The following is a 20,458-nucleotide window of genomic DNA, read 5'->3' as shown; positions in this document are numbered from 1 at the left end:
TGTAACCGACCATGCATTGATGACTGGAGTTTTGTAACGAAAGCAACTTCACACAACATTTAGGTGGCCATAGTTAATTTTATTTTGTCCATTTCATATTTCACAGTAACTTATGGACGAGAACATAATTGAGATGATGTTGTACAGTTGAAAACGATTAGACTCCAGATTTACATATGTATCTAACTTTTGAGATTACATATCCCAGTGCCTTGAATGCCTTTGGTTTGAACATGTGGAAACAGGGTCTGAATTGTAGGAACGTCAACAGTTTTAGAAGAAGACATGGCAGTTTTGTTTTCATCGTTGCATTCGGGCTAAGAGAAACCGTGGATTCTTCCCAAGAAAATTTGATGGGAGTGACCCGTTCATTGCTTTGCTGGAGAATAGCTTTGATCATGGGTCACCACCAGCTCCCAGATGACTGTTATATGTAGCTTACAGACGTGCAGCGTTGCTTTCTGATTAATATCACAAGAAGCTTAAAATAAGTTCGTCCATTTTTAGGCTTCAATACCGGCGGATAAGAGATGAGTTATCAAAACAAATACACGGTCGGGCCTAAATTTAGAAAGCTTAAATTAGTGATCTGCATCTTCACTGTTTCGGAAAATGACAACCTTCAGTAAAATTCCAGGAGATTTGATTAACACAAACACACAAACATCACCTAATTTCAACTGATTATCCTGCACGAATATTTTCCAACCAGAATAGAGTAGTTCTGCAACCCGCTTTCCGTATCTCCTTCCCAGACGACAGCTAGTGGACCAAGTTCTCCCATCCGAACCCCAAAGGGTTATAGACTTGTCATCTGTTTTGAAGTACCTCTCCACAAACCAGATTGGTATATTCTGCAACAGAACCAACAAACTATTACATCTTAATAAAAGGTCTCAAATTCACAAGACCATGTTTGGTGATAATGCCGTACTTGTTTCTTCCAGAAATGCATAATTTATAAGCAAATTTGAATTAATTTTTCTATTGAAAACTTACCAAACCATGCCTTGACGTTCCAAGGTAACTTGGTCCCATTTTCGCTCTGAAGAAAGGATTTTCCGGGTTGAAAGCTATGGCTCTTTGAAGAGCCCCTACTTCTTTGCTGGCGGTCACTGGTGGTAGAACCCCGGACAGCACGTTTCTTTGAATGGCGGCTACTGTTCCACAGCTCTCTTTTGCGTGAAAATCATGGCCAACTGTCATGGATCGACAGAATTCAAGTCCATTAACAACAGCAACAAGTAAAACATGACCTAACAGCAGTGTTAGTAAAGTCTCATACCCTTAAGCCCTGACGTCCCGGGAAGCCAATCTGCATCTATCCCTGACTTTTCAAACTTCACCCCAGTAGCTCCAACTCCTTTGGGCTGAAAATGTGGAAACAGAGATCGGACATTGGAGGTGTTATCAGTTTTCCGAGAAGAGTTGTTGCTTCTTAACTTAGTGGGCTGAAGAAAAGGCGAACTTCTTTTCTCTTCTGGATTCTGGCTTGTAGGGAAAACATCAGACGTTCCAACAGAAACATCACTCTCAATTTCCACAATTTCGGGCAAACAGGGGATGAACTCTTCTTCACTAGAAGATATATTGATCGTGTCTTTCTCCTTTGTTCTCTGCCTGGCTGGAAAAACATCCAAAATCTCAACAGAAACATCATTGTCAATTTCTTCCATCTTGGGCGGTAGGCTTCCCCCAATGTTAGTGCTTGGTTCTTCATAATGTGGGGCATTAGTGGAAGGATATTCAATCTCGGAAGCAGTCATATCAAATATAAGTACACGGAAAATGGAATTTCCTTCATATCTGAACACTAAAAAATGCCCATACCCAATGGAGTAATACTCAACAAATTCCCGCCAGCCACCATCCAACCAAACCTCACCATCGCCTCTCTTCAGTCCCACTTGCCACACCTCGCCACTAGGAACCTTGAGAAACATAATATTCGACAGGTTCTTTCCATATCTGCTCACAAACCTCTTAGGAATTCTCTGTGAAAAACATCGACCATTTACATTAAGACGCTAGTGATGTAAAAAAAAAAAAAAAAAAAGCAAGAAGAAGATATAGACGGAAAGATAGAGCAGTCGTACTAGTGTTCCATCTCTAAGGATAGTGGAGTGTATTATCTTGAAAAAGTGGGGTCTCGTCGCCGGTCTGGTTGACGGGAGTAGGCCTTCATCACAATGCCACCAAGGAACGCTCGTCATTGGTCACCAGCTCCGAATTGAATCTGCTATGGCTGGGGCTATACATATATGGCATCACTTCATTGCAGGTGATTGATGGACCGCGGGGCTCGAGGTCAAGTCCAACTGATTATCAAGGTAAAGCCGTCGATTCACAGCCAATATCAGACTGAATTGGCAAACAGCTATTCCGTCAGCAGTTATTGCTAAGACAGCCAAGAGGCGGAGCTGTTGTTGCTTCATTATTGTTTTGCCATAAACGCTCTATTCAAATCCTATATATGTGTCACGGTAACGCCTTTATTCATTTTCCCCTCCTGTGATATATTTAATCATAATATAGCAATACTTAATTCGAGAATATTTATAATTTTTTTTTTCAAATAAAATATTGATTTCACGTACATGATCATATTAGTAAAAATGTATTGATCACCGATATAAATAAAATCATATTCTTATAAAAATGTTAGAATTTTTATTTCAATAATGAAATAAATCATTGTCTTTTTATTTCATGGCCAGGATTACTAATATAGGTAAAAATATTTTCATATAGCATTTATTTATTAAAAAATTGTTTACCTTGCTGAATAAATCAAATTTTGGTTTATAATGGTTACTAATTTTTTTAATTAATTGACAAAGAGTCCATTTGGCTTTGTTCCTGATCGAAGTGTTTTTACTATAAGTATTTTCTTCTAAAAAATGTTTTATGTTTTTATAAAAATCTTAAAAAATGATTCTAATAGTATTTTTAATAATAATAAATTACTAAAAAAAAAAGACATTTATTACAAAGAAAAATATTATAATAAACCAAAATTTTATTATATATATATATATATAAACATCAATATTGTTAAAAAAACTCAAAAAAATTATATTTGTGATTATAAAAATTTTTTAAATATATCTACAAAAAAAGATAGATTAATAAATAAACATGTACAATAATTTTTTTAAATAAAACAAATTATACTTAAGATGTTGGACAAATTCATTTTTGACTCAATGGAATTGTTCAGCACGAAACCATTAGAAACCGAATGAAGCTATATAGATGATTTTAATTTTTTAGACTCACATCTTTTCATATCTTACTTTCCTTTTGTTCTATGCTTGGAAAACGGAGGATAGTGGGAAATGATATTTTAAGAATATTTGAAATTTTTTGAAGTGTTTTTTTAAAGAAACACATCCCAAATGCTTCTCTTAAAAGCACTTCAAGTATTTTTTTTTTTAAGTTTCCGAAGTGTTTCTTAAAATATTATCTAACATCTACTTTTACTTTTAAAACATTTTTAGCTATTTTTAAGGTCAAAAACACTTTTAAAAAGCATTTCCAAATTGGCTCAAAATCAATTAGCAAAATAAAATATTATTTTTGAATAAAAAAATTCTAAAATATTTATTTATTTATTTATTTTTAGTATAAAGCAATGTCAAACCAAAATATCCAACAAACATCGGTTCTCCCCAAAAATAAGGTGATTTAGTTACACTTTCTAATACTACCATGCTATGACTTCACTCCGATCTCTATTTGAAATTCATAAAAACTATTATGAGGAAGGCTAATGAATAACTCGAATAAGCCTAAGTCTGCTTACAAAAAGTGGAAATGGAACTATCAAGTGAATGGATACTCTAAGATAGAATAAGAAAAATCAAATTTGATTAATTAAACTTGTAGTTGAAAACATATATTTGAGGATGCCCATAGTATTATTATGAATATACAAATCAAAATCGTGAAAGCCTAAAGATATACACGTTCAATCTATTTATTATTCTTCAACCAATCATTTGTGAAATGTTGGAATGTGTAGTACTTATTTTACATTTTCCATGCAAAAAATTTCAATTTTCATAAGATCTTTTTAACTTTTATTTAAAAGGTCTAATAATGTATGTGTAATGGACCTTTAAGGTAATTATAGATCCTCAAAGGTAATTTGACCGATAGTATCTCAACCCATTACTACCAACACATTGTAAATGTTAAGCATCTTGTTTGAGGGAAAAACTACATCCATGAAGATTTTTTTTGAAGCGTGGTACGATCTCGAAGAAAGGCTTGATGAAATAGACATGTCTGTTAAAATGTCAAATTCAAATTATTATTCAAGTTAGTGAAGTTAGTTTGGTGTAATTTCAACTAACAAAAATGGAATGACACTGTATAGGATTTGAACCTATAACATTGGGTTTTTGAGACCATCATAATTTATTGATAAAATAAATAAAGGGGTTATAAAAAATCTATTATTTAATAATTTAAAAAATCATTTATTTAATTTATTATTATTTATTAAATCACTTTTTATAATTATAATGAATTTTGTTATTCAACAAACAAACCTTATTTGAACGCTTGACTTCACAAAAAAAAAATTGTAATTTAAAGAAAATAAAATTTATAAAATTAATATTTTATGTATACAGTCATAACTATAATTTTAAAATTAAAATTTACTCATATCATATTTTCTTGACCATAATAATAATAAAAAAAAAAACCTTGAAAATGTGTAGAATCCCAATATTTGTTGAATGAAAACCAAGGAAGTTCCAAATAAATTTCAATCTGAAAATGCAATTTTGTTCCAAAAATTAATAAATATGCTTACAAAATTAGCATTGTACTACTCTTAACATGTAAGCGTGCCAGTTATCTCCGATTTGGCTCTGAACCAGCACAACTGGGCCGAATCCAACCTTCCCCCCTCTCTTCTTTCTTTTCAAAACAATAATTCTGATCATAAGAAACATTAAAATTTTATATTTTTATCAATTTATAAACTTGGAAAAGCCACAAATTATGTAGAGCTAAATGACATACATAATCATGCAACACATGATTGCGTAAAATATTTTTTTAAAATAAATTTATTTGTAATGCTTTAGTTATTTATAATCATTTTCTATATTTATATAATTATTTTTTTAAACATTATTCAAAACCAAGTGAAAAAAATTAAAATCATTAGAGGATGATTTTAGAAAAGACTCTGATTTTTTATTGCCAAAACATATTTTCCTGTGCTTATGTTTTCAAAAAACACAGAACTGTTATGACTTATGATAACAGTTAACAAACAACCTCTCACACTTGCAAGTTCAATCACAGATTAAAACTCCAGCTTACTGATTCAATATCATTGGGGTCCTAAGAGCCCATTGCATTTCACAGCTAACAACCAAAAGCAGCGAGCTTCTGAGCTTCTGATTCACGAGCAACAACCAAAATACACACAAAAAAGACAAGACGCCATTTTCTTTGGTTAGCCTAGTGATCATCATTTAGATTTGAGTTCAGCTAGCTCTATGGAATGGCTGCCCTCCGCAGTATCTCAACTTGAATTACATGACATGTGGCGTCAGTGCATTGAAACGAGCATGTGTCTCCTTTGCCCAATTTGTTTGCTTTTACAAAATCAGACCACCCACTACTCATTTCGATCTTTCCTTTGCTCCTCAGGCACACTTTCACTGGCCATACCCTTCCTTCTGGGTCTCTAACCAACGTGCTTTTGTTCCATCTCATTCCAGTCTCTTCTGCAAAAGCCCTCGGAACTAACTGAAAATTAACATTTCTTTTTTAATTATTTGTGGACATGATAATTAAGTAGAAGGATTTGTATCACTAAGTGGGGATCTAAGTAAAATCGATTACCATCACGTAGTCGTGGTATTTTTTCAGAACCTTTACAAACTGCGGATGCTTTGTTCTGCCAGAGGCAGCTACTTTGTCTGCTCCCTGATCTTTACTTTCCATCTTCACTGCAACACTTGTCGCTGGCATCACATGATTCGCATCATATCTACCTGTAAATGCATGCATTGAAGCATATAGTGAGTTTCTGCAGTGAACTTGGGGGGTGTGTTGGTGCGTGAGGGAAAGAGAAAGTTGACAGTCTGTGTGCCTACCCATGCATGGGTTGTTCTTTTCCCCATGTAAGCCAATTCTCTTCCCCTTGGCACCCAAATTCGGGTCCTTTTCACATCCACTTTTATCATATACCACAACTTGGAATGTTGAATCGCCAAGGAACCAGAAAACCAGAAAATCCCCTGCCTCCAGGTGTTGATCTTTCACGAATTTCTTCCAACCTTTCTTGAAAAAGTAGCAAGAATCTTCCTGTTTCACGCTCACCATCCAGGACTCCCCAGTAATAGTTTTCAGGACGGCATTGTTGAACGTCATCCTCCGGAATTTCTTCATAAAAGCGGGTGGTATTCGCTGCAGAACCCAACACTAAATGAGACCAACCTTGAAAACAGCAATGTAAATAAGAAAGAAAGAAGAGAAACCCATGTCATAGTCACGGTGGCAAAATTTATTCATCTTCCCTGTACGTATAGTACTGAATATATAGTTAGACAAAAGGGAAAACAGACAGAGACGACGATGAGAACTTACAAGTTTGCTGGTGAAATCACCAATCAAGACCTTGAAGAAAGAAGGATTGCGTCTGGGACCTCTTGCCATTTTAATGAACCAGAGAGACGTGGGCTCGTGAGTCTTATTCCTCTTCATGGAAAGGCGAAAGGCTTTGTTTGAAAAATGGAAAAAGTAAAAATAATAATAAAAAAAACTGCATGCCTGGTCAGAGATGAAAGGCCTCTGGGCTGACGCAAATCTTATGCATCATTAGCAGGATCCTGATAAATCATGGTGATTAGTTGGATTAGATAGGCGGTGAGGCATCACCTGAACCCATAACTTTTACACCAATAGCTGATCGCCACCTCAAGTAACAACACCTCACAATATCTGGAATTGCCTTGCTCCGTCAGGACCAATGTTATTGGACTTACACTTTTATGGGTCCGCACGGGATAAGACTCAGAGATGACGTCATCAATTCCACCATTTGTGATAAATGATTATTTATTTTGCTGAAATGACAAATTTATCCTTACTATAATAATATACGTAGAAGTCTAGGAAAACTTTAATATATAGATGTATTGAAGTTTTTACAACTATAATTATTAATTATAAAAGAAAAAAAAAATGAAATATGGTATCAAAATTTAATTCCCACATAAATAAAGAATTCTGAAACATATTTCAAAGGAAGAATTGAATCGAGAAAAATAAAAAATATTAAAAATTATTTAATATTGTATTATGAATTTTAATTACACGTTTTTAATATAATTCATTAATTATTAATTTATATTTCTTTTTCTTTTTTTAAAAGATTTTCAACAAAAAATTATTATGCACATTTAACAAGATGATTAATTTAATATATTATTTAAGTTGGGAGCAAAACACTTTATTATTTGGTGGAGGTTATTAATTTATCAAATTTTACCCATCTCATCACTTATGTCATTGTGTGAGACTGAACGGCTGTTTGGTAGTGCTAGTTAAAAGTTATTCTACTCCTAAAGATATTTAGATATTATAAGAAATACGTTTAATATTTTTAATACTTAAAAATTTGTATTATTCAAGTATTAAAAATATTAGAAACTATTTTTATAATCACTTTCAAACGTATTCTTAGAGTGTGTCTGATAGTGATTTTAAGAAATGTTTTTAACATTTTTAATATTTGTTTATTAAAAAATTTCAAATGTTTTAAAGGTTAGAAAACTTCTTAGAATAACTATTAGACAGACTCTAAAAAATATTGTTTTACAATATTTTAAAAAATACTTTTTAAAATTTAGAAAAACACTTGGGGGGTGTTTGGTACACGGGAATAGGGAGTGGGAATAGACATCTCATTCCTTTTATCCCTTATTCCTATGTTTAGATAAATGTTAGGAAGGCGGAAATGAAATAAAAAATTATTTCGGCAGAAATCAAATCCAACTTATGAGTCGGATTTGCATTCATTAAAAGTAGGTGGTATTCTGATTCATTAAACCTATTTGATAATATAAAATAACCTAAATTATTATTTTACCCTTTTATCTTGTTTTTCAAACCCGATGTTTATCTTCTTTGTAAAGGTAGAGATCCATTCATCATCCACTTCTTATCTTTTTTTTTTCTCTTTTTTTTTCTTAGTAAAATATAATTCTATAGCTTTTTTTGCATGACAAATTATTTAAAATTTTGATAAAAAAAAAAACGAATATTTAAATTTTTTAAGGTTATGGATTTTATCGGATATGATACTTGTTGAAAATTAGAATAAATTTGAATACTTTTATTTCCTCTTTTGAAAATAGGAAAAACATTTGCTAGCTTTGAGAATTTAAATATAATAATAAATAATTTTTTTTTGAAAATATAATTTTATAACTACTTAAGCATGACAAATTATTCAAATTATACGATTTTTTATGGTTAATTTTTTATTTATTGAGTATATATATATTTTTTAGTCTTATTATTTAATAACAAAAAATCTCTCAAATTTTATTTTTTAAAATAAAGTAAAAATAAAAAATATTTTAAATTATATGTAAGGATATTATTGTAAATTTATTTCTTTTTCATTTCCATTTCTATTATTATCAAACATTGGAATGGAAACAAATAATCATTCCAATCTTGCATTCCTAAGTTCATCCAAATGCTAGAAATGGAATCATCAAATTCATTTAATTCCACTAAGAAATAGGAAATAAAACAAAATATTATTTCCATTCCCTATTCCGACGTATGAAGTAATTTGGGATTTGGGAGATGTTTTTTTTTAAAAACACATAATAAATTTTCAAATATTCCTAAAATACCCAAAGTGTTTACCACTGCTTTTCTTTCCATTTCATTATCTTCTATTTTTTAATGAAAATTTCTCATCAACAACCAAATAACTAATATCTAGAAAAATAATTTTGAGATTTTGTATAATCTCATCAAAAATCACTATAAGCTTATCACACCATAGGCTCAATGACATCAATTTTTTATTTTTTGTGTACTCTACCTTGTTTATATTTTCATAATCTTAAAAATAAAATTTTGAGTTTTTTTTTTTAATAATATAAATGTTTATATATTTTTCTAATAAAAGTTTTTTGTTTATTATATTATTTTATTTTTGTAATAAATACATTTTTTATTAATTTACTAATATTAAAAATATTTTTATATTTATATTACATATTATTAAAAATACTATTAGAATCACTTTTACAAATTATCACAAAAGTATTTTTCATAGAAGTGCCGCATAAATAATACACTTCCGTATGCTTTTACTAAAAGCACTGCTAAATGGGCTCTTAATATGATCGCCTGATCCATTGATCGGTCATGGGCCTAGAATATCCCGAACCAGGCCCAAACCCAAAACCCAGAGAATGATGGCATTGTCGCCTGTTACTCGGCCAGACAGCTTAGAAGTTATAACCTAGAGAGGCTTGCGCCAGAGCGAGGCTCATCCCTTCGGGAAACCATGATGCGCCACCTTCTTCTTCCTCGTTGCGGCCCTTTGCGCCATCTATCAAGCCCTATCTCTCTCCCCCGTCTTGCCCACTACAAAGCACCGACCCCGCCTGCCCCTCCGACACCGCCGAAACCTCCCAAAAAACCAGTTTCATTCACATTCCACGATGAAACCTGGGAAGATCCCTACAGCTGGATGTCCAACCTCAGTGACAAGGTGGCGATGCGCCACATGGACGTCTACATGGAACAAGAGGAGAAGTACACCGAAGCGTTTATGTCAGATACCGAACGTCTCCAGTCCAAGCTCCAGTCCGAAATGGCCTTCCGCATGACCCCCGAGCTCTCCACTCCTCCAATTAAGTTCGGCCCATGGTATCACATCCGGGTTTTTCTTCTCAGAAAAAGAAAGAAAAAAAAAAAAGGAAACTCAATTGTTGTCGCGAAAACTGAGGAAAAAAAATGAAATTGAGATTTTAATCTCTCCCGTTTTTCATCGACTTCCTTGAGAAATAAATGCAATCTTATTACTTTTGTTTTCGAATCTCAATGGCCTTTTTTACTATTTCAAGGTCGGTCTTGCTCGCCGCAGGTTGTACTATCGGCGGGTGGAAGAAGGGAAGCAGTTTCCAGTGCTGTGTCGGAGATTGGCTAGCTTAAATGAAGAGTTCATTTCGAATAAATCTCCTTCCGCTGGATTTGATTTTGTCTCGGGTAGGAGAATTGAGCAGAAGCTGATTGATTACAATCAAGAAGCTGAGAGATTTGGAGGTAATGCCAGTTCATTTCAGTTCTAAATTTGACAGCTGTTTGGGTGCTGAGAAGAATCATGGAAATTAAAAGTTCGAACTTTTACAAATTTTCTGCTGTTCTGAAACTTTACACTGCGTGGAACCCTCTTCTTGTCGAAGTTATCAGACAACCTCGTGTCGGGCTGATATTTTTCATTTCCCATCACATGGAAAACCTGTATGCACATAATAAAACTGAGGATCATATACTGAGTGCTAAGATGTCCCAAGGAAAAAATGGGTTTCATCTGAATTCTACCACTTTTGGTGAGAAATCAAGCAAGCCCGTAACTCCCTCTGAAAAAACTTCCATTTTCTTTCCATTATGGATCATGTCCTAGTATAATGTGAAGGGTTTAGTTTTTCTTCTTTTCCTTTTCCTTTATCCTTTTTCTCTGCGACCAGAGAGAGGATGAATATTATTTTGCTTTGACAATTACTGACTTCTATTTCAATTTACAGGGTATGCCTATGAGGAACTATCAGAGATATCACCAGACCATAGGTTTATCGCCTACACTATGTACGATAAGGACAACGACTACTTTAGGTTATCTGTTAGGGATTTGAATTCTGGTTCAATATTAAGTAAGCCTCAAGCTGATCGGGTTTCAAACTTGGCATGGGTGAAGGATGGAAAGGCATTGCTTTATACTGTGACAAACAATAATAGGAGACCATATCGGTAAGTAATTTGTAGATTTGGAGTGTTATGTGTATTTCACTATTTTTCCCATTCAGCATAAATAAATGAAGTTGATTCTCGCTCTTTCATCTTAGGATATACTGCAGCATGCTTGGATCAGATGAAGAAGATGTTAAGCTTTTAGAAGAATCAGATGATAATGTTTATGTTAACATAAGACATACCAAGGACTTTCGGTTTGTGACAGTAAATAAGTTCTCGATTACTACCTCAAAGGTATTAATTTGCAAGCATTTTCTAGTTGATATTTGCAAAATGTCTACATCTATTCTAGTGGGGCTGGATTATATTTGTGACAATGCTTTAGGTCTTCCTCATAAATGCAGCTGATCCTTTGTCTGGCATGACATTAGTATGGGAGTGTGGAGGACAAGCCCACTGCATAGTTGAGCACCATCAGGGATGCCTTTATTTGTTTACAGATGCTGCAAAAGAGGGCCAACCTGTTGATTATCATTATCTCCTTTGTTCTCCTGTGGTAGTATCTTCTAGCCCCAGAAATTGGGAGGTTAGCATTTAAGTGTTACCTGCTCTGTGCTTCATAATTAATTTATGTCTCTCTTATTAAGAATTCAAATATTTATTCTTAGCTGTCTTGGGTCATTATTACTTCTGTGTGAGGACTTGATACTTGAACATTTTGGCTATTGTCTGCTTTCTATTTTCTTTTATTGATTCCTCCATTCAATCTTTTTTACACATTTTATTGTCAAAGTTTTTCTAACTTCTCTAAGCATTTGGCTTATATATTCTTGTTTCTATACAATTTTCTCTTGCTCTCTCTTAATATGTTGTTCCATCTAGTTATTTTTTTTCTCCCTTCACCCACTGCAGAGTGTATTTATTGATGACCCAGACTTGATCATCGAGGATGTTGATTTTAACGATACACACATGGTATTTATTGTGAGGGAAGGTCGAAAGTTTAGAATTTGTTCAGTTGCTCTTCCTTTGCCTAGAGGGAAGGTAAGACACCTTGTGCTTTTGTGGTTGTGCTTATGCATATAGGCAGTTCAATATTCTCGGTAGATTTTGAGATTTCATTCAGTTCACAAGCTCATCATTTGTGTCCTCAAAATTGTGCCATTTTAGATGATATATTTTTTGTATTCCTGTTTTCATATTTATTTTGTGTTGTTATCCTCCAAGTTGTTGGTATTACCCATCCTAGCATCCAAGAAGTAAAAAAGTTATTGGCTTTCAAGAATATGAGATCCAATTACAACTATCCTTTAAAATTAAAGACTTGGGAACAGACATTGATGACTGCACCATATCACAAGCAAAAACGCCATAGACATGAACCATTTTTTGTTTCTTGAAAAGTGAGTGACTTTTGCTGACCAGCCATGTAAAGCATCTCAATAAGAATTCATTTTTATCATATTTCCCTTGGAATTTGATTCCTAAGTGAACTTTTTAAAAAAAAAATAAATTATAATGGGGATAATGTCTCTATTTTATTAAATATTTTATATTTTCTATTAAGATTCAAAGTTATCATCATATTAAGAGCAACTAATTGTTTTAGTTTATTTCCTTTTATTTCTTTATATTTTTGGAGATTTTTTTTTATCTGTTTCCTTTCCTATACTAATTTCAAATTATGGGGAAGCATGTCATATACAACCATGGAAACTCCTAGGACTTTGTTGAAAATGGTCAAGATCATAGAAATTGGGGCAACATTTGGGAAACCACAGGGAAAATGTTGGTGTAACTTCCCAACATGGAAAGCACATAACGAAATATCTATTTCCATATTTCACTCTAATGAGAGATTTCTGCAATCAAAATGGTCATGTTGATTTTGATATGTAATGGAGTGTTTGTTGCCTATTATCATATATGCATGTCTCAGTTATTGTTTCTCTTGCCATTGTCCACTTGTTTGCCCCACTTTCCTATTATCTTTATACTTTCTTCATGAGTAAGATTTTTAGGTTCTTTTTCCTACTTTATTTTGTCATATTGGCTCTGCATCTGCCTTCCATTTTGGAAATAATAGACAATATTGTCAATTAATTCCAAATTTTCTGTTTGATGCCATTCAGTTTGAATTGTACTGAATGAAAGGAGATTACGTAAGCATCTTAGTGTCTTCATTAGCCCAAGCCAAGGCTGAGAAACAACTAAGAAAAGCTTCTATCATAGAATACATACATCTTTAATGATGGGCTTATTAGATGGAAACATTTTTTTTAATATTTTGGAGATTGTATGACTTACATAAATAATTCTTGGATTCATGTTCATTGTACATTGACAGCAAAAAAAATTTTATATGAATATTTGCACATGTTTTGAGTTGTCTAATCTTATATTTTCCTTTGATGTGGCAGGGAGCAGTTTACCTAAAAGAGCTTAACCCACATTTCCTACCTCTTCCAAAATATGTTTCCCAAATCTCACCTGGACCAAATTATGACTACTACTCCTCGATCATACGCTTTACTGTATCATCACCTGTGGTATGTGGATCATTCATGGGTTCTTCCATCTGAAGATTGTTTCAACATTCTCTTTTAAGCAGTGTATGCCCATTAAACACATAGTTGGCATCAGTGGCTAATAAATTGTTTGCATGGACCATTCCAAATCATTTGGTATTGTCTGTTATAAATATATACTGTGAGTCTGTGAATTTTTTTTAAAAAAAAAATCTTATATTACTGAGTGCAATTAAGGATCTTTATTACTCTATCATGGCTGTAATACAACCTGAGCATGATGGATTTTTTTTTTTTTTAATTTTTTTTCCGGTTTGATAGTTAAAGAAAGTATGTATAAATTAATAACAATAATTTAAAACAAAAAAGTAGTACACCAAAGCACACAGGACGTGTACATAGGGAACCTAAAGGAAAGGCCTCAATAGAGAAGTCACAAAAAACCAACCTCACTCTCAACAACACCCCACACAATCTGAACATGATGGTCTCTTTTGCTGAATTAAAATAAGGAAGTTTCTAGCACAGGTGTGAGGTCCATTCTAAAGTACTTAAATGATGTGTTCATAGATCCGTTGGATCACCTTTTACTTAAATTGTTGAGCTGTTGGAACTTGAAATCAATTCTATTAAGTTCCCATGAAGTTTCTTTAAACTTCTTGTGTCTGTGCCAACAATTTTACCAAGTTGCCTTGAAATTCCTTTTAAATAACTATAACTGTTATCTGTGATATCGAGCACATAGTTTACAAATCCATGCTTCATGGACCTGTTTCTTCCAAAATAATTACACAAACTAATACTTATGACTTATTATTGTAGACTTTGAACTGTCTTTACTTTTCTTGAGGCTAGATTCAAGAAAAGTTTGAGATTTGTTTTAGCAAGCATAGCATGCACATTTATGTTGCATGATAACAATGTTGGTGTTAATAAGAGGCATATTCTCCTTAATTGAAGTTGGTAATAATGTGATGTTGTTTACAGTTTTTTGAGTTGTATGTACTGGTCACTTTTATTTCTCTTCCTTTTTTCTTTTTGTTGTTCGAAGATGTGGCATCTCCAATCAAAGACAGTTATCCAACATTTTTCAGATGCCTGATGCTGTGGTTGATTACGACTTGTCAACTGGAATGTGGAATATCATTCAACAGAAAAATATGCTTCATGAAAGAACACGAATTCTGTATGGAACAACCTCTTCTGCTAGTAGCCTTGCAAATGCTTCAATTTCCAAAAGATCTGGATCCACAGATGAAGTCAATTTCAAAGATGATCTCCTCTGGAATGACCTTTCTGAGTTCTATGCTTGTGAAAACTATGATGTCTCTTCTCATGATGGAGTTTTGGTTCCTTTGACCATTGTATACTCACGCAAAAACAAGAAAGAGAATCACAGTCCTGGAATACTTCATGGCCATGGAGCTTATGGTGAGTTACTTGACAAAAGGTGGCGTGGTGAATTGAAAAGCCTTCTTGATCGTGGTTGGGTTGTTGCTTATGCTGATGTCAGGTATGTTTCTCAGCAAATGCTAGTTCAAATTCTTGATCATGAAATTGTTCTCATTTGCTTCAGATAACTCAAATTTATATTATATTTTTAAATATCATTTCACTGCTTATCGCTTAATTATGATGGGTTAAGTGCTCTTTCTTAGAGGTGGAGGTGGTGGGGGTAAAAAGTGGCATCATGATGGCAGGAGGACAAAAAAACATAATTCCATTGAAGATTTTATCTCCTGTGCCAAATTTCTAATCGACAAGGAGATTGTACAGGAGAACAAGCTTGCTGCTTGGGGATATAGTGCTGGGGGGCTTTTGGTTGCTTCTGCAATTAATTCTTGCCCAGATTTATTTCGTGCTGCTCTTTTGAAGGTATACTTGGCACCATGAACCTGGTTTATGGTTTGTCTCATTTGGTCTTGGTGCATAGTCTTTCATCTTTCTCTGGTCATCTGAGACTGGGGGAACTTTCTTATTTCATAGAACAATCTTCTGCCAAATATCCTTATTCTACTTTTTTAATTATTAAAAAGATTCAAAGCTATGAAAATTCATGATTTTGGAAATATATGTGGCTCTAAAGATGCTTTGTCAAGTCATATGCTTGGGGGACAAAGTTTTATTTCAGTTTCAGCTCTAATTTTGCTCCTATTCTAATGTGAATGATCAAGTATTTTGTGTCATTTGCAGGTTCCATTTTTGGATCCAACCAATACTCTTCTCTACCCCATTTTACCACTTGCTCCTGCTGACTATGAAGAGTTTGGGTACCCAGGGGACATTGAAGACTTTCAGGCAATAAGAAAATATTCTCCATATGACAATATTCAAAAGAATGCTCTTTATCCTGCTGTCTTGATATCATCTTCTTTCAATACACGGTAATTTTACGACCTTTTTCCCAGATTGCCTTACAATTTCTGAATTTTAGCTTGTGGGATAATAGTGAGACAAAAAATTGCTTGTTAAGTGTGAAAAGCATGGAGGCTGAAGGATGGGGGAGGGGTGAAGGCTAAGAAGATGAAAGGAGTTTTTAACTGTTCCTTATACTGTTCTACTCCCTTCTGATTGTGAAAAATCTTCAACAAAGTGCAGTTGAATGCTATCATAGATTTACTGAAGAATTTCTTTCACTGCCCATTATAGGTGTTGCTGGCAAAAATTTTAAAATTAAATAATTTTTTCTCCATAAAATTCTCATTTCACATAGAATGGTCAGGTTTGATAATGTTAGTTAAAAGACTTAGAACAACATATCATGTTGGATTTGGAAATTTTTTTCTTGGGCCGAATTGATATTTTCCTTATGGGCTTGTTCATCAGAAATTCAATATGAAACATAACTCAGAAATGTTAGCTTGCGATAATCGGAGTAGTAACTTTGATTCTATAACCTGTTTTCTGTGAATTGTCTTATACACAATTGACTGTTTACTATGTGGATTGAAATGCTAAATTTATAGTCACTTGGTTTCTGAAAGCTCTTTTCACATTTTGTTTTGCGTCTTAGTTTGGCTCTTCATATCCAGAGGTCATGTATATTAGATCTTCATGTTACTATTCTTTTTAACTGGTGTATAGACATGTGTGTCATCTGTTACTTAGTTTGACATGGTGGGCCTACCCCTATTTGTAGTTAAAAAATGAGGATTTACATTTTTGGTTGTAAGGAGGAGAGCACAAAGGTAGCTGAAACTATTTATGGTATAGAGCCTAATTCTGAGATTGGTGTGGTCCTAGATAGAGCCAATTGCAAAGAGGTATTTATGAAGCCAATTCCAATTACTTGAGATTAAGGCTGAGTTTTGGATCGAGCCTAGTTTGAAACCATCAAAGGGATCATCCATGGAGTTGGTGTTTTACTACTAGCATTCATTCGCTTTTCCTTGATACTGTGGACTCCTTATATCATATGTTGATTGGTCCAGGCCTTGTGTTGAATGTGCTCCTCCTGGTTAGCCACCAGATTACAGTTCATTTTGGTGTCTGATTCGAGAATTCATTTATAGTAAGAAGGAGACATGCCTTAAGAGGACAGTCTACATTCTGGATACCCGACCAAATTATAAGCTTCTAAGGAAAGTTTCATGCTGGCGATTGTGCTATGTTACCAAACCAAAGGAAGGATTCTCTTTGAATGCATGAATTTGAACTACAGTGTTGGCTCTTTACTTAGGTGGTGTTTGTTTTTTTACTTAATTCTAAATAGAACCTTAATGCTTAATAGTTTTAAATATTAGGTTGTTTGTTTTTGTAGTATGTTATTTCTATTAAGTATTAAAAAGTAAAAAAAAAACTAATATGTTATTTTTTCTATTTAGAAAAAGCTACATATTTTGGTTTTTTCCCACCTAGACTTAAATATTAAACTGCCTGTATGTTCTGTATAGAATGTATTAACCAATGTAAACTTGTTTTAGCATTTCCATTCATTGGATGCATGGGGGTTTCTTACCTAAAGAAAAGGATAAGGTTTCCCATGCAGAATGGATTGTGAGAATCAATTTTGAATATTTACAAGATACAAAAATCTCTTCAACTATTAATCCCAGCCCAGAGGTGTCATGTCCTTAATATCCAATAAATTCTGCTCCACGACATTATTTTAGACCGTGGATATTGCTTTTACTTTGTCTTCTGTTACTGAAAATTTGGGTTCTAAAAGCTGATCAAACTGGATCCATAATGTTTGGAAACCTTGATGTTCTGATATCATCAATGGTATTATTGCTTGCAGTTAAATTTTTAGATTTTTCTCCCAATTCCATTGGTGCAACAGTTTCTTTAATAGGCAAGTCCATTTATGGAACTTCCAGTGCATCAGCAATTAAGTTTGCTCTTTTATATTTGTTTTTTTTTATGGATAAATTTGCTAAGGAAATTAGCATCAGTTTTCAGCTTTCTGGTTGCTCTATGTTCAAAGTGTGGCTTACTCTCTGGATTTACTTATCTTGTTCATAACAAGTGGATGATGGGATAATGATTGAATTCTACTGTCAAATTCATCCACATTGAATTGTATTGTATTCTTACCCCTGTCTCTCCCCCTTTCCCTCCGGCCCTCCCTGTCCTCCAAATGGGCATACAGTGGTTTGCGAAGCCAAGGTTTTTATTCCAATATGGCCAAGGTTTTTACAGGGGCAATTACCCTCCACTCACAACCTCAACCCACCCCTGGCTCCCCCACCCCACAAAACTATTTCCTTTACTCCACAACTGCCATCTTCCCAAGAATTTCATGAAGGTTGTAGCCTTATACACGTGCCCCCTTTCCCTCCGGCCCTCCCTGTCCTCCAAATGGGCATACAGTGGTTTGCGAAGCCAAGGTTTTTACAGGGGCAATTACCCTCCACTCACAACCTCAACCCACCCCTGGCTCCCCCACCCCACAAAACTATTTCCTTTACTCCGCAACTGCCATCTTCCCAAGAATTTCATGAAGGTTGTAGCCTTATACACGTGAAGTAATAGAACAATTTGTGTAGTTTAATTTTTGTATTCACCACTTCGTACTCTATAGTGAGTATTGTTAACCAAGCAAAAAGGTCTAAGAGGTGTTTACCATTTTTCTATTTGATGTTTTCAGATTTGGAGTCTGGGAAGCTGCAAAATGGGCTGCACGCGTGCGGGAATGTGCTGTTTATGACCCAAAGCGCCCAGTATTGCTTAATTTAACAACAGATATAGTGGAAGAAAACAGATACTTGCAATCCAAGGAGGCAGCACTAGAGGCTGCTTTTCTTCTAAAAGTGATTGGATCCTAGATTTGCTTTTACCAAGCCCCATGCCATCATTGAAGCTGTGGATCTTACAATATTAAAAAGCTTGTGGTGGATAAGATGCATCTCTCGGGATCAATGTACAAAATTTGAATTGTCATGAGCTAAAAGGATGATTAATTTTAAATTACCTAGTTCCATTTGGGCAGAGTGTTATCCAAATTAGGAATCTACATCATCAGGGATTGATGATCTGGCCGCGTTAAGTGGTTTATATTGCTGTAGCAGCTTGCTGTTTCAAGAAAGAGAGAGGCTTAGATAATAGGTTCATGAATCAGACCTTCGTTTATGGTTGTGGCTTATTTTTTATTATTCAATTCATCTGTTAGTTGTCTCTGTATATCAGCATTGCTTATTGCCTTTATATAAAGAGAAAAAGAAAGGTTGGGCCAAGTGTCCTTTATTGTTTTGTATTTAGATTAAGGAGTCCTGCGATCCATTTTGCTCGATTCTTATTTAACTATATCCACCAATAGTGATGATAACGACAGGCAAAATCTTGGAAATCAATTATTTTACTTTAGTAGGCTGCCTACATACAACCAGCCGAAGATTGTCAACGGATCGACATCACCAACCACCGAGTAAAGCGGTCCAGCAAAGGATAAAAAAGAATCCCATATGGTTAAAGCTTCTTTCAGAAGATAACTTCCCCGTAAAAGATCTTAAAACGGTTTGTCGAACATAGGACCATTCTCCACTTTATTTTAGGCTGTCTCTTGGAGAATAAAAGGAATTCTCATGTGAAATGTGTCAAAAAGTGTTTTAATAATGATAATGTGCAGGATTGGTTTCTAGTTTTGTTTATTGATCATCATCAGGTCCCAAAAGGAGGAAAGGTAATGGACATCACTGCCCATACTCTTTATCAACTTTATAAAAAAGACCCACTCAAGCTTAGAATCCATGGAAACCAAAAGAAAGATGAGGATAATGATTCAGTTCTCCAACATCTCCATGGCAAGCAAAACTCATTGGGTATGGCCCAATAGCAATTATTAACATGAGAAAGAAGAGAGACTCTTAAACAATTGAATTGGGTTTTCTATGACTTCCTGCCCCTGCATAATGTAAGGACCATCTAGTTTCCGTCGACATGAGATCATTTCTTTTTCTTTTTCTTTTTTGTTTTATTTGATCAATGGATGAGGCAGCTGACGCAGCCAAGATGTATTCAAGTCGAGACTCACCTGGGCTGGGCTAGTTGAAATTTTATCAGCTTCATTAAATATTTTTAAGTGTCCAGAATATGAGGATTAATTCTTGCTAGAGGTAGGCTGATGCGCGTGCCAGAAAGGAACGACCTGTTTTGATTATTATTAGTAAAAGTCATCTCCTTGCACCTTATCCCAATCAGCTTTCTGTCTAATATCAACTCTCTTACTCTCAATTTTCACTTCTGTTCATCCAGTTCCATTTCTTTCAACAGAAAATAAATTAATCTTCATAAAAGATAGAAAAATAGGCCCTTGTGAGCCTCCATTTTCCCAAGATCTCTTTACATCTGAAAAGTTCTTGCCAGGATAATGATGTGGATTGAGATGGAGGTAAGTTTGAATATAATTAATTTATTATTTTAGACCTGATAAATGCTTGCACTTGTCATAAAGGTTGATAAATTCAATGTCAACTTAGTACAAAAACAATATAACACATTGAGCATCAAGATCATTT

General features: G+C 34.1%; 3 protein-coding genes across 4 annotated transcripts; 1 reads left to right on the top strand and 2 right to left on the bottom strand.

Moving 5' to 3' along the window:
* Positions 1–58: 58 nt before the first annotated feature.
* On the bottom strand, positions 59–2,213 carry LOC117917488 (B3 domain-containing protein Os11g0197600-like). Its single transcript, XM_034833787.1, has 5 exons — positions 2,097–2,213; positions 1,286–1,994; positions 1,000–1,199; positions 671–854; positions 59–461 (listed from the first exon to the last, which is right to left on the bottom strand). The coding sequence occupies exons 1-5, from the start codon at positions 2,211–2,213 to the stop codon at positions 439–441; spliced, it is 1,233 nt and encodes a 410-aa protein (XP_034689678.1). The 3' UTR covers positions 59–438.
* Positions 2,214–5,324: 3,111 nt separating this feature from the next.
* Positions 5,325–6,687, bottom strand: LOC117917486 (B3 domain-containing protein Os01g0723500-like). Its single transcript, XM_034833784.1, has 4 exons — positions 6,619–6,687; positions 6,126–6,438; positions 5,872–6,023; positions 5,325–5,775 (listed from the first exon to the last, which is right to left on the bottom strand). Exons 1-4 carry the CDS (start codon positions 6,685–6,687, stop codon positions 5,521–5,523), a joined length of 789 nt encoding a protein of 262 aa, XP_034689675.1. The 3' UTR covers positions 5,325–5,520.
* Positions 6,688–9,518: 2,831 nt separating this feature from the next.
* On the top strand, positions 9,519–19,201 carry LOC117919187 (dipeptidyl aminopeptidase BI). Of its 2 annotated transcripts, none has more exons than XM_034836307.1 (11): positions 9,519–9,930; positions 10,148–10,326; positions 10,809–11,031; positions 11,127–11,268; positions 11,360–11,560; positions 11,887–12,018; positions 13,395–13,523; positions 14,597–15,015; positions 15,161–15,377; positions 15,696–15,886; positions 18,592–19,201. In XM_034836307.1, exons 1-11 carry the CDS (start codon positions 9,566–9,568, stop codon positions 18,767–18,769), a joined length of 2,376 nt encoding a protein of 791 aa, XP_034692198.1. In that variant the 5' UTR covers positions 9,519–9,565; the 3' UTR covers positions 18,770–19,201. The 2 variants fall into 2 exon arrangements, with proteins under 2 accessions (XP_034692198.1, XP_034692199.1); XM_034836308.1 differs by having other exon boundaries at positions 9,848–9,930; positions 10,128–10,326.
* The last annotated feature ends 1,257 nt before the right edge of the window (positions 19,202–20,458 follow it).

The sequence above is a fragment of the Vitis riparia genome, chromosome 7, assembly GCF_004353265.1.
Source record: "Vitis riparia cultivar Riparia Gloire de Montpellier isolate 1030 chromosome 7, EGFV_Vit.rip_1.0, whole genome shotgun sequence".
NCBI classification, from domain to species: domain Eukaryota; kingdom Viridiplantae; phylum Streptophyta; class Magnoliopsida; order Vitales; family Vitaceae; genus Vitis; species Vitis riparia.
The sequence above is the reverse complement of the archived record's forward strand: the minus strand, read 5'-3'. Positions and strand labels throughout refer to the sequence as shown.

Bases quoted from the DNA above. Each gene is read 5' to 3' on its own strand.
- LOC117917488 (XM_034833787.1), bottom strand. From the start codon at position 2,213: ATGACGAGCGTTCCTTGGTGGCATTGTGATGAAGGCCTACTCCCGTCA. The intron at 1,200-1,285 runs GTATGAGACTTT...GATCCATGACAG, and splicing joins CGGGACGTCAGGGCTTAAGG to TTGGCCATGATTTTCACGCA. The intron at 855-999 runs GTAAGTTTTCAA...GTTCTGTTGCAG, and splicing joins GAACGTCAAGGCATGGTTTG to AATATACCAATCTGGTTTGT.
- LOC117917486 (XM_034833784.1), bottom strand. From the start codon at position 6,687: ATGGCAAGAGGTCCCAGACGCAATCCTTCTTTCTTCAAGGTCTTGATT. The intron at 6,439-6,618 runs GTAAGTTCTCAT...TGGGTTCTGCAG, and splicing joins GTGATTTCACCAGCAAACTT to CGAATACCACCCGCTTTTAT. The intron at 6,024-6,125 runs GTAGGCACACAG...ATGCATTTACAG, and splicing joins AAAGAACAACCCATGCATGG to GTAGATATGATGCGAATCAT.
- LOC117919187 (XM_034836307.1), top strand. From the start codon at position 9,566: ATGATGCGCCACCTTCTTCTTCCTCGTTGCGGCCCTTTGCGCCATCTA. The intron at 12,019-13,394 runs GTAAGACACCTT...TTGATGTGGCAG, and splicing joins TTCCTTTGCCTAGAGGGAAG to GGAGCAGTTTACCTAAAAGA. The intron at 15,016-15,160 runs GTATGTTTCTCA...GCTCTTTCTTAG, and splicing joins GTTGCTTATGCTGATGTCAG to AGGTGGAGGTGGTGGGGGTA.